This window comes from Cetorhinus maximus, chromosome 25, assembly GCF_964194155.1.
Source record: "Cetorhinus maximus chromosome 25, sCetMax3.hap1.1, whole genome shotgun sequence".
In the NCBI taxonomy this organism is placed as follows: domain Eukaryota; kingdom Metazoa; phylum Chordata; class Chondrichthyes; order Lamniformes; family Cetorhinidae; genus Cetorhinus; species Cetorhinus maximus.
Genome location: NC_135903.1, coordinates 372,254 through 386,191, shown reverse-complemented (window position 1 = coordinate 386,191; position 13,938 = coordinate 372,254). Strand labels below are relative to the sequence as shown.

The 13,938-nt window shown below is 38.0% G+C and overlaps 1 protein-coding gene across 2 annotated transcripts in view; it reads left to right on the top strand.

The window, feature by feature from the left end:
- The window catches only part of LOC144667781 (V-type proton ATPase 116 kDa subunit a 1), a 67,520-nt gene that overhangs the window by 29,284 nt on the left and 24,298 nt on the right, over positions 1-13,938 (top strand). For both annotated transcript variants that reach the window (XM_078529222.1, XM_078529221.1), the window contains exons 10-19: positions 976-1,188; positions 1,576-1,726; positions 1,850-1,989; positions 3,176-3,336; positions 4,127-4,217; positions 4,879-4,997; positions 5,683-5,899; positions 6,260-6,367; positions 10,111-10,218; positions 13,594-13,711. In XM_078529222.1, the coding sequence (XP_078385348.1) occupies positions 976-1,188; positions 1,576-1,726; positions 1,850-1,989; positions 3,176-3,336; positions 4,127-4,217; positions 4,879-4,997; positions 5,683-5,899; positions 6,260-6,367; positions 10,111-10,218; positions 13,594-13,711 (1,426 nt within the window). The remainder of the gene's footprint in view (positions 1-975; positions 1,189-1,575; positions 1,727-1,849; positions 1,990-3,175; positions 3,337-4,126; positions 4,218-4,878; positions 4,998-5,682; positions 5,900-6,259; positions 6,368-10,110; positions 10,219-13,593; positions 13,712-13,938) is intronic.

Sequence of the window (13,938 nt, the reverse complement as noted above, 5' to 3'; positions counted from 1 at the left end):
GATATCAGTGCAAATGTTATCTGGTTTTCTTTTAAGACTAAATATCCTTGTTCTAAATTATGTACTAGCATAATTTTTCTATTGTGGCATTTGCCATTTTGTGTTATTGTTCAGGAACAGAATATTTGAAAAAGGTACAACAATAATTAAAAATCTCATTCTTCTGTTTCTTCCATTCTTACAGTTCAATCCATGGCATACGTTTGTGTGCTTTAATTGTTGGAGTGACTGTACTAACCTGTCGACCTGTGTATGATAGTTTAGCTAATATACTTCACAGATGATCCCCCCTCCCGCGCTCCCCCCCGCCAATAGACATTGGGATGTTTCTCAACACAAAAACAAAAATACCTGGAAAAACTCAGCAGGTCTGGCAGCATCTGCGGAGAGGAGCACAGTTAACGTTTCGTGTCCGAATGACCCTTCAACAGAACTCAACAGAACTGGGATGTTTCTCAATTGAAAATGTTGCTTTGAAACTGCATTTGTGCATCTGTGCGTCACCATCATGCCACTTTACAACTCAGTCATTTAAATATTGAGTGTTAGTTTAAAATCTAAGCTTCCTTTCATTGCCATGCAAGTTTTGATTACCGTCCATTCTTTTATGTCAACCTTGTTTAAAAATTTTAGAACTTTGAGGACAGCAAGAGAATGTGTTTTTTTTAAAATATAGAGTTAGTCAAATTATGGTCAGTATTTGTGAATGCTCTATTTTACCTAGTCAGTAACACAGGATATTCTTTGTTTTCAAAAATGAGCTTAGAGTAGAGTGCTAGAGATAAGTGAAATGTAACTGCTGAGTTTCGTTTCATTTTTCTTGCTGAAATTCTTCTTTTACCCTCCTCATGCCTGCCATTGGCTGAGCAGAGGCCCGCAACTCATTGCGTGGTGCAAACCCAGACCTATTATTCTGGCACAACGTATAAATTTGGTAAATGTAAAACTGTTTTATAAAACCTTTTTCCTCTCCAGGTCTTAAATCAGACTGAGGATCATCGTCAGAGGGTTCTGCAGGCAGCTGCCAAGACTATTCGTGTATGGTTCATTAAAGTACGGAAAATGAAGGCCATCTATCATACCCTTAATCTCTGTAACATTGATGTCACACAGAAATGTTTAATTGCTGAAGTCTGGTGTCCAGTTACTGACTTGGATTCAATTCAGTTTGCCCTCCGCAGGGGTACGGTAAGTGACCATATAATGCTAATTCAAGTGAGCTCCTAATTCATAAGTTTGTTTTGGATTAGGTCACTGACTTTTACCTCAGCAGCACTCCTCACAAGTGACAAAGTAACAAATCCAATTGAGAAGTTTTTACCCTGATTATACTCGAGCTTGAATATATTTGGTGCAATATTTTCAGTAGTGGCCTTAATGGACATGAAGTGACAGCTTAGGCTATCTATTGCAAATATTTATGTTGAAGCTTTTACTTCTGTGTGCTTACAATGGCAGTCTTTGGAGGCACTGAAAGCCACTCAATTTCTCATAGTAGTTTAGCTTCAGTTAGTGTAAATGTGTTTAGACAATTCCTTGAAAACAATCTAGAACAAAGAAGCTTGTTTTGTTCAGGAACGCAGCGGATCTACAGTCCCATCCATCTTGAACAGGATGCAAACCAACCAGACTCCTCCAACTTACAACAAGACCAACAAATTTACTTATGGCTTTCAAAACATTGTGGATGCATATGGAATTGGCACTTACAGGGAGATTAATCCCGGTAAGGAACCACATCGAACAGACATGATGTTTTATATTAAATCACTTGTTTTTCTGAAACCTGCCTTTCTGAATTTTTTAGAAATACTTGTTAATATTCCAATATGTTTTTTGCCTTCCACAGCTCCATATACAATTATAACCTTCCCTTTCCTCTTTGCTGTTATGTTTGGGGATTTTGGCCATGGGGTCCTGATGACTGCATTTGCTGTGTGGATGGTATTGAGAGAGAGCCGCATATTGTCGCAGAAAAGTGAAAATGAGGTATTTCTTTTATATTAATGGTGGCCAATTCCAGATCTGTAAACTTTTGATTTGAGATTTTTTTTGTGGATTAGAAAATGATAGTAATTTCTCATGTAACCTATTGCTTGTAAGTATCCTAAGCTATGTTTTCATCTATTGGTCCAAACCATAAGCAGACCTGTTAAGGATTCATGTCTTGTATATCTTGTTAATTACTGGCATTTTTTTTTGTTCAGCACCTTTTTTAAAAGAAGGCACTGACAAAAGTTAGAACTGCTTAAAAAATTGCTTTAAGAATTATTTATTTTTAGTCTAATTTTGTTTTACATCCTATTTGCAATGCCACTGTATTTAACCACTGTTCACCCAGAAGATGATTCATTGGAGTGATGTAGATTGATTGAATTCACAATTCATCCTAAATTCTGGAATTCTCCCTAAACCTTTCTGCTTCTTTGTTTCATACACCCCTTAAAATATACTACTTTTGATTTTGGTCATCTTTTCCAATATCATCTTATGTTGCTCAGTGTCATTTTTTTGACACCAAGCTGCTTTGCAAGAGCGTTGTGTCTTACTGTGTTAAAGGTGCCCCATAAATCCAGATGCTGTTCCTACAAGTCTGCCTTTCTGATTCTGTGACATTTAAATTATTATTCTGCCCCCCCCCCCCCACCCCACCCCACCACATCGTCAAAACTGGCTCCTTGTGCTGATTTCATATCTCTTCTCGACTTATCTATTTTGTTGGCCTATCTCTGATTTCTAAATTAGTAACAGAGACTTGGATTCTAATTGGTTGTTAAATTTGCCATTTAAAGATCACAGCACTGCAGAATTGAAGTGGAGCAAAACTGGTAGGAATGCACAAGCATGATGTCACTGTTAGGAGGAAAACCTGAGGCTGGATATGGCCTGCATATAAATTACTTAGCTTATTCTTAGGCCCAGAAAGGAAAGCAAATTTTAATCTTGGTGAGTGTTTACAGTATTCAGAAATGTTGTGTAGATGGCCTATCTTGTATTTGAGCTAACTCGAAGCGAGGATGGGTAAAGATTTCATTTTTAGGATTTTAGTTCTAAAAGTAGCTTAATACAATTCATTGAACCTTTAAGCCCAATAGCAATATATTGAAGTTTTTCAGTGTTTATTGCATGCAACTTCTTTTTAAAACCTAGTTTTAATTAAGCTTTGTTCTGATAGATTTTCAGCACTGTCTTCAGTGGCCGCTACATTATTTTACTCATGGGCATTTTCTCCGTGTACACTGGACTTATATACAATGACTGCTTTGCAAAGACTCTCAACATGTTTGGTTCATCGTGGAGTGTTAGACCGATGTTTCAGCCAGCGGGAAACTGGACGTAAGTATTGCAAACGTAAGACAACGTTACAAAAAGGTTAATTTTTAAATAGTTTTTGTATGAATGCTTTGTGTTACAAGATAGAGCATGTTGATGCTAGGAAACGTGATATTACATTTCAAAAATCCAATCTGAACATCAAGCTCTCAGGTGAGGTATAGCATGATTAGGTTATTATTTTCCAATGTCCTACAACATTCTTGAAAGAAATGGATGCTGCAATTGCATCAATTGAATGTGATTCAAACTAAGATGTACTAAATTTTAAATATTTAATTGCAAAACCAACCACAATTAATATTTTTAATCACTTAAAGGCTGTAAAAGTCATCATTATACTACTATTGGTGATAGGTTCAAAAGTATCAGCTGAAATCCCATAACAGATCACCACCTACTCTATCAGTTGGTAGTGCATGACAGAAGGAAAGGACTGTTAAAATATCTTCAGAAAGCAGAACGTGCATCTTTTGCACAAATAAAATCCTCTCTCTGTAACAGCCCTGATTAATGACAATTTTTTGTTTTTTTTAAACTAACACAATAATTGTGGAAGTTAGTGGCAATTAATTGGCAGCCCTAGTGACAACACTTCAACAGTAGTTTGTTGACCCACTGTCCGGCATCCTGAGATCTTGAAAGCTGCTGTATAAAGCTTTTTTCCCCCCTCCTTTAGCTATTGTATATACCCATTTTGGGAAATTTTAACACTCTGGCTTTTGCAGTGGTCAACCAGAAATTACAACAATGTTGGTTTAAATTTAATAGTGTTGTAATTATATCTTTGCAGAGAAGAAACCCTTGAAGGCAATCTAAATCTTCAGCTGGACCCAGCTCATCCTAATGTCTTTAATGGGCCGTATCCTTTTGGAATAGATCCAGTAAGTTAATTCTGTGTTTTCTTTTAAATTTTCATGGTTCATAATTGAAATTCAGCCTGACACTCCTCGTAACTGTTTATACTTCGAGAAGTATACGGCCGGAATCCTTAAATACCAACTTAGGCATCTAAATTATAGTTCAATTGCATCTTTATTATTATTTACCTTTTGACTTAGCTATTTAAGTTTAAGTTTTGTATTGTGTTTTTCTTGTTAACATAGCAAATAGATAGTAATAAGATTATAATCCTATTGACTAAATTTGTTTCCTTCATCTTTTGTGCTTTTTTAAATGGAAGTATTGTCTTGATACAGAAATCAGTTTGTGTACATCACAGTTTGCAGCATAAAGACCCTGAAAGCAAATGTTTCGGTAAACCGCATTTTACGTTTTTTAAACTTCAGTCCTAACCTGTAAATCTCTCAAAATAAATGGGAGGGGAGTTTATTGAGTAAACGAAGCTAGTTGATATACAGCATGGTAAACTAGGGTGCCTAAACTGCAGTCAAATTATAGATTGAGTGACTTTGACTGATAAATGATACTTAAGGGGCTAGGATAGAGAAAACCATTGGCTAATTATTTAGCTGTTCATATTCCATTACATTAGGTTACATTGTGATCTCAATCAAAAATTGCTTACAAATTCCTTTTTCTCAGATATGGAATATTGCAACAAACAAGCTTATGTTTCTCAACTCCTTCAAAATGAAGATGTCTGTGATATTGGGTATTATCCAAATGGTCTTTGGAATTTCTCTCAGCCTCTTCAATCATATGTGAGTTTTTTTCCGCTGAGTTTGGGTTCTTAAAGTATGTAAAAGTAGCTGTGTCTGTTGCTGCATGACTATCAACCCTGTTCAGTCAATTTCCTGAAACTGAAATCTGCTCTCAGTATAATGCTGCAATTTAAGCAATCTGAAGGTTAAATGAAGCTATATGAGTCGCAGTTACAAGGTGGAAGCTGCTACTGACACACACAATTTTCAGAAGTTACAGCACTAGGGCTCCTGGAGAGGATCTTGGTAGATTGGAGCTCTTTACAAAATTTTAGTTAAGGTTGGGAGAGACGCAGGTTCAAACTCTCACCTGTGCTGTATTGTGTAACTAAGGTTGTCTGCAAAGAAGGCTACTTTTTTTTCTTTAACCCTCTGAAGTTCAAGTGCAGACTTGACCAATCAAAACTAAGACCTAACATTGAACTTTACCTTCAGTGTATACTCGCAGGATGGCCTGTTCCTGTTGTCACATACACATGAACTCTTTGTGACTCTATCACCCAGTCCAGTGTAATCAGGTTACATACAAATGGTATTAATTAAATTAACTGATAGGCACATTGGGAGGGGCAAACAATTTATGAGGTGCTTGATCTATTTTTGCAAGCAATTGGAAACTAATTGAGTGGTAAATTGTTGAATATTTCTAATTCTCATGATGTCTCTTTTTCTCCTTTATTTCTAGATATTTTAAAAAGCCACTGAACATCTATTTTAGCTTTATCCCCGAAATAATTTTTATGCTATGTTTGTTTGGCTACCTTGTTATCCTCATTTTCTACAAGTGGTCCGCTTATGATGCTAGGACATCGAAAGATGCTCCCAGTCTTCTCATCCACTTCATCAATATGTTCCTATTCACATACAATGATAAAAACATGAAATACCTGTATAAAGGACAGGTACGTAAATGCTTGGAGATGTTGATTATAGATGAGGGTTAAGAACGTGTTCTAAACAGATATATTTGGCTATCTTCATACTCACTGTTAAATTTTAAATCTCTCTCCCCCACCTGCCCACCCATTTCGAATACTGACCAATTAGTAAATGTTGCTTGAGTGGCCTGGGGTTGTGCCTGTTCTGTATAACAGTAGATTGATATGTTTGCCCAAAGAGTTGGGAAAAAAAATACAATTTTGCTGTTCTGTTTCGTCTCTTTCCCCCCTCCATTAAATCAACACTAGTTCAAAAGTTCGTAAACTTTTAACTGGCCGCTTTTACCAAACTATAGTAATAGATTAAGTTTTCTATTTTAACAGCAAGGTCTGCAGTCCTTCTTGGTGATTGTAGCTCTGCTGTGTGTTCCATGTATGCTTGTGGTGAAACCATTGGTGCTGCGTCATCAGCATTTGAGGAGAAAGCATTTGGTAAGTTTTTTTTAATATATATTTCTGAATTCACATGTAGATTTTTACATGTAGCTTCCACTACTGTAGATGGCAGAAACATGCATAGTTCAGTATGGTACTCCACTAATCCTTCCTTGCTTTGAGTTCTGGGTTTGAATCCAGCCAGGACTAATTAGTGAAATACTGTTTAATTATTGTTAGGTGTAATTCCCCTATGTTAAGTTTGTGTAATCATCCACAACCCAGTTCAGGGTCGATATAGACACGTAGTGCAAAAATGTCCTTTAATTAAGCATTCATTGGCAACCTTAGTTTAAGCAAGGAGTAAAGTTGGTAAAGGGAAACTTGTAAGGGTGCTCTTTGGAAAAAGTTTAGTACATGTTGGATACAATAGGGAAAGTGGTTGAGTGCTTGATATGGACAGTAGGTTGAAAGTTGTCTTTTAGTGCTGAAATCCCTCACCTTGAACAGAAAAAAATTATTAAAGATTACAGTGGATATTATATGAAGTTTTATTTGGGAACAGTATTTATATTCCACTGTATTGAGTTCTGCCATCATTGTCAGTTTTTTGTTTTGTATTATATAACTTACATATTTTGGTAAATATTTGCTCGTTAAGCTTGAGGGATGTTGATGCTTGACGATGGAACATTTTCCCATTTAAGTTCTCCTAGGTATATAGCAAGGTACATAGTAAAACTTTGTTCAAACAAAATATATTGACCTGAAAAACATGCCTGATATGCTAATGTGAATTTTTCATTTTCCATGGCAGCGCTTTCCTATTGTCTTCCCTTTTTTTGAGAGATGCAAAAATTATAGAGTAGTTATAATGAGGGGCTGATAGACTGGAATAGTGGAAGTGTAAAAGGCAGAGAGGGGCAAGAGTTCCTAGAGTGTGTTCATGAGAATTTTCTACAGTATGTTTCCAGTTCAACAAGAAGGGAGGCAATGCTAGACCTGATTCTTGGGAATGAGGTGGCCCAAGTGGATCAAGTGTCAGTAGAGAGCATTCTGGCGATAATGATCATTGTATCATAAGGCTTAAGCTGACAATGCAAAAGGACAAAAAGAGCAATCCAGAGTAAGAATAATTAACTGAGGGATATCCAACTTCAAAGGTGTAAAAACGGATCTGTCTGAATAAATGGGAGTCGAAGGTTGGCAGGGGAATGGTAGCTGAACAATGGGCTACCTATAAAGAAGGGAGAGTTTGGGCGCAGTCAAGGTATATTCCCTCAAAAGGGAAAGGTAGAGCAAGCAAACCCAGAGCTCCCTGGATGACGGAAGAGAAATTAACTTGAAGGAAAAAGTGTGCGTATGACAGATTCAGGTAGAAAACATGATTGAGAACCCAGGCGGAATATAGAAGGTTCAGAGAGGAGGTGAAAAAGCAAATAAGAGAAACAAAAAAGGAGTGTGAAAAGAGACTGTCAATCAACATAAAAGGGAATAAAGGTCCTCTATAGGTTTATAAATAGTAAAGGGGTGGTAAAAGGAGGAGTAGGGTTGATTAGGGACCATAAAGGGATTTATGCATGGATGCAGAGGGTATATCTGAGATATTAAATGTATACTTTGCATCTGTCTTTACCAAGGAAGAAGATGCAGCCAGGCCATGATGAAATAGGAGGTCATTAATACACTAGAATGACTTTAAAATTGATAAGGAGGAGGTATTAGGTGGCCTATACCTAAAGTTGATAAGGCCCCAGGACTCGACGAGATGAATCCAAGGATACTGAGGGAAGTGAGAGTGGGAATTGCGGAAGGACTGGCCATAATTTTCCAGTCTTCCTTAGACTCGGGTGATGCCAGAGGACTGGCGAATTGCAAAAGTTACACCCTTGTTCAAATAAGGATGTAAAAATAAGCCAAGCAACTATAGGCTAGTCAGTTCAACTTTGGTAGGGTAGAAACAGTGTTTGGAACAAAATTAATAGCCACATGGACAAATGTGGGTTATTTAAGGAAAGCCAGCATGGGTTTCTTAAGGGAAAATCATGTTTAACTAACTTGCTTGGAGTTTTATGAAGGGGTAGGGTAACAGAGGGTTGATGAGGACAGTGCTGTAGATGTGGTGTACATGGACCTCCATAAAGCATCTGATACAGTGCCACACAGCAGACTTATGAGCCTAGTTATTACTCATTAAATAAAAGGGACAGTAGCAACATGGATACGAAATCGGCTGAGTGACATGAAACAGAGTAATGGTTAATTGATGTTTTTCAGGCTAGAGGAAGGTTTGTAGTCGAGTTCCCCAGGGGTCAGTGCTTTGACCTTTGCTGCTCTTAATGACCTCGACCATGGTGTACAGGGCACAATTTCAAAATTTGTGGATGATATGAAACTTGGAAGCATTGTAAATCTTGAGGTTAGTGTAGAACCTCAAAAGGACAGACAAGTTGGTGGAATGGGCAGACAAGTGGCAGATGAAGCTCAATGCAGAGAAATGTGAAGTGATTCATTTAGGTGGGAAGAACATGCATAGAACAATATAAAATGAAGGGTACAATCTAAAGTGGGTGCAGGCACAGACCTGGGTGTATATGTGCTTAAGTCATTGAAGGTGACAGGACAGGTTGAAAACATGGTTCATAAAACATACAGCATCCAGGCTTCACTAATAGGGGCATAGAGCACAAGAGCAAGGAGGTTATGTTGAACTTGTATGAGGCACTAGTTTGGCCTCAGCTATTGCATCCAGTTCTGGGCGCCACACTCAGGAAAGGATGTGAAGGCATTGGAGAGAGTGCAGAAAAAGTTCATGAGAATGGTTCCAAGGATGAGGGACTTCAATTATGAAGATACTTTGGAGAAGTTGGAAATCTTTTCATTGCAGAAAAGACTGAGAGGAGATTTGATGGAGGTATTCAAAATCATGAGGGGTCTGGACAGAGTAGATAAGAAGAAACTGTTCTCCCTCACGAAAGGATCGAGAGTGAGAGGGTACAGATTTAAAATAATTGTCAAAAGAAGCCAAAAGCAAGTGGTTATGCTCAGGAATGTACTGCCTGAGAGTGTTATGGAGGCAGATTCAATTGAAGTATTCGAAAGGGAATTGGACTGTTATCTGAAAAGGAAGAATGTACAGGGTTATGGGGATAAGGTGGAAGAATAGCACTAAGCGCATTGCTTGTTTGGGAGCCAGTGCAGACACGGTGGCCTTCTGCACTGTAACAACTCCTGTGATTATTTCTTTCTCATTTTGGCTTTCTTCTTTTCTCTTTTGATGGCATCTGAGAGTTGATGAATTCCATGAAGCAACTGAAAATATTTTTAGACTTTGAAATTGATTTATGAGGGGATAAAGCATGTGTAATGTTGCAAGAAGTGTTAGAATTGGTTAGAGTGAAGCTGTAAGCCCTGGACTACATGCTATCACCTATGTAACTATTGTCAAGGGCTGTGTTATGAACGTGGCAGGGGAAAATAGAGATGACAAAGGTATCAAGTTTGAAGAGGTATGGGTAGGCCATCATGAAAACTGGGAGTTGAAGGAAGTAATTCAGGACTCAATGTCAGCTTCCATGAGGTCAAGATTATACATGTTTAATAAGCAACACAGCAAAATCAAGGAAGATTGACAAATTAGGAGGTAGATATGAGAACTGGCCATTTTTAAACAAAAGGAACAATAAATGGTTATGTCTATATGCAGTTGTGTGCATTGTAGAGGATTCATTAACCACTAAAAGTCTTATCTGTCTTTAACCTTTACCACATTTCACACTGTTGTCTTTGCTGTTTCATAGGGGACACATAACTTTGGCGGTATAAGAGTTGGGAATGGACCAACTGAGGAGGATGCTGAGATAATCCAACATGACCAGCTTGATACCCATTCAGAAGATGGAGAGGAAGTGAGTATAAATTGAGGGGCATGGATAGGGTAGACAGGAAGGAACTTTTCCCCTTGGTGGAGGGATCAATAACCAGGAGGCATAGATTTAAGGTAAGGAGCAGGAGGTTTAAGAGGGTATGTGAGGAAGAATTTTTTCACCCACAGGGTGGTGGGAATCTGGAAGTCACAGCCTGAAAGGGTGGTAGAGCAGAAACCCTCATAGCATTTAAGAAGTATTTGGATGTGCACTTGCGATGCCATGGCATACAAAGCTGTGGGCCTAGTGCTGGAAAATGGGATTAGAATAGTTAGGTACTTGTTTGACCGGTGCAGACTCGATGGGCCTTTTTTCTGTGCTGTAGACCTCTATGGCTCAATGCAATAACTAGAACTTGCTTTGTTCATGGGCATTTAACTTTCTTCGTTGAGCAGCAGCTATGATGGAGTTGACCTTTTGCCTCATGTTATTCCTGTAGCTTGCACTTTGAAGGAAAAGTGAAAGGGCATTCATTGTGAATTGTCCACACAAGTTGAAGAGTAACAGAAATGTTAAGTTTTGTATTGCTGTATACAATTTGTTAATGGAGTTATTTTTCTTCACATTGTCATATTGACCTTGTTCTCCACTTTGTGTGCTCTGAGTGAGTTTACTATTCCATGGACTTCTCTGTAACTAGCAGAATAGATAAGGGGGAACCAGTTGATGTGGTATGTTTAGATTTTCAGAAGCCTTTTGATAAGGTCCCAGACAAGAGGTTAGTAAACAAAATTAGAGCATATAGGATTGGGGGTAATAAACAGGCATGGATTGGGAACTGGTTAATGGACAGAAAGCAGAGTTGGAATAAATGGTCATTTTCAGGTTGGCAACTAGTGGGGTGCCACAAGGATCAGTACTTGGGCCCCCAAATCCCTATTTGATAATCTATATCAATGATTTGGATGTGGGGATTAAATGTAATATTTCCAAGTTTGCAGATGACACAAAACTAGGTGGAAGTGAAAGTTGAGGAGGAGCAAAGATGCTTCAAGGAGATTTGGAGAGGCTAAGTGAGTGGGCAAATATTTGGCAGATGGAATATAATGTGGAGAAATGTGAGGTTATCCACTTTGGTAGGAAAAACAGAAATACAGAGTATTTCTTAAATGGTGAGAGGCTGGGAAGTGTTGAACTTCAAAGGGATTTGGGTGTACAGAAGGAATTAAGAAGGCAAATAGTATGTTGGCCTCTATTGCAAGAGGATTTGAGTAGGAACATGGGAGTAAAGATGTTTTACTGCAATTATATAGAACCTTGGTGAAACCGCACCTGGAGTATTAGACCCACAGAAAAGTTACAGCACAGAAAGAGGCCATTCAGCCCATTGTGTCTGTGCCGGCTGAAAAAGATAAAATTTAAAAAAATGGCCGCCCATTCTATTTCCTACCTTCCAGCACCTGGTTCATAGCCTTGCAGGTTACAGTACTTTGATGATCCAGGTACCTTTCAAAAGAGTTGAGGGGTTCTGCATCCCCACCACCCTCCTGGGTGAAGAAGTTTTTCCTCATGTTTCCGTCTGTGCAGTTTTGGCCTCCTTACCTAAGGAAAGATATACTTGCCATAGAGGGAGTGCAACAAAGGTTCACTGAATTAATTCCTGCGATGGAGGGATTGCCCTATGTGGAATGCTTAAATACACTGGGCCTTTGTTCTCTGAAGTTCAGAGAATGGGAGGTGATCTCATTCAAACATTAAAAATTCTTAGAGGGCTCAACAGGGCAGGTGCAGAAAGGATGTTTTCAAAGCTGGGGGGAGGGTTCTAGAACTAGCAGGGGCAATCTCAGAATAAGGGGCAGGCCATTTAGGACTGAGATGAGGAGGAATTTCTTCACTTGGATGTGAACCTTTGGAGCCTTCTGCCCCAGACTTTGAGCATGTTCCAAACTGAGATCAATAGATTTCTACTTATTAAAAACATCAAGGGATATGGGGATAATGCAGGAAAATGATGTTTTTTTTTAGTTTGGCTATTTAAATAGGTTTCAAGAATATAAAATTTGTAACCTCATTCTGAATGCTGTAAAACCTTCCCTTAGCCTTTATGACTAAATGTAACTATAATGACTCATATTCTTTGTTTTGTTTTAAATCCCACTTCTGTTCAAGGTCTAATGTCACTAGTGGGGTTTGGTGATTGAATAAAACCTCTCAAAATTGACATTTTGTAATAGATAAAACTCCCTTTCTAATTTCAGCACCCTCTCTTTTTTACTGTTTTAAAAAAGACCAGGAGCCTTTGACCCTACAGTTACAGGAATGACACAGTTTTTAGTAAATCCCTGAGTCCTGTTTGAGAGAATTAATTTTTTTTGCTGATGATTTTCAATAAAGCGGATGTGATTTTTACACATATTGTGCATGCATCTTAATATCTACTAACTATGTGTTCATGTTCTCATTGCATTTAACTGCACTAAATGTGTAACTTTTTTTGCAAGCCCACTGTGGAAGAATTGGTAAGGCTGTGTTTATTGCCTGCTTTGAGTCTGTCAAGGCACTCTTGTTTATTTCATTATCCATTTACACAGTATATACTCAGTAACTTTTTAATTATACAAACCTGTTTGGCATTTGATATATATTGAATGTCATTCAAGGAAATTCTGAATTTCAACACTAAGGTTTTATGTTGTAAAGGTGGTTTAGGTGCTTACTCATGCTTCATTGCTAATATTACTCCAGAGTAGATGCAAGGCAAGCTAAGGTTGTCAGTTTTTATTATTTTCCCCTGTATTTCTTTGGGAATGTCACAACCCCACTCCTTTGTTGAACTCACAATTTTTATGCTTTTTTTCCCTCCTAAGACAAGGCCGTAAGGGTTGTGAGGTTGATCATCATGCTTTCTTGCACTCCGGGATCATGTTTGTATCCAACTCAAACTCTCTGGTGATTATAATGACCTTGATAGAGTTGATTTTGGGCAGCCTCAGCACACATTCAAATGGGGTGTATGTACACAGCACAAAATCCTGTGTAAATTGTCAATTTGATAAAGAAGAGACCAAGCTCGCTGATGCAAAAACATGTTGTCTAAGTACAGTAGTGCTGTTCTTCTGAGGTTGGGATTGAAGCACATTGAGCATTTTAACAGTAATTTATTTTCCCTGACCTGAATGCAAAATGTGAAAGCATTTCATTTTCATCACTCATGTTCCCCATACTTCAAGTTCAAAGTTCAGCTCAATTTTTCAAAAATCGGGGTTGAACTAAATGTATAGATTTGGATATTTTACATACTTTCCAAGTTCCGATAATACTTTTTTCTAGGAACGTTTTGGAAAAGCCGCATGTGAATAGAGTTTTATGTCCTATATAATTTCACATTGAGACCTTTTTTTAATCTATTGCTTGCAGTTTAATTTTGGTGACATTGCAGTGCATCAGGCCATCCATACCATTGAGTACTGCTTAGGATGTGTTTCCAACACTGCCTCCTACTTACGATTGTGGGCGCTGAGTCTGGCTCATGCACGTAAGTACAACTTAGGAAGCACTCTTAATAAATGTGTGTCTATGACTAATAAATTTGTATTACTAGTAGATGAGATGGATTTCCAAACATGAGAGGTGATGTTTATATATGGCTTAAGTTCCTGGTATGTAGCCCTATTCCATGGGTGCAAAAAACAAACCCAGGAATTCCAAGTTAATCCTTAGTAATGGTTGAAATATTTCCCAAGATTTTAAAATCTGCTTTAA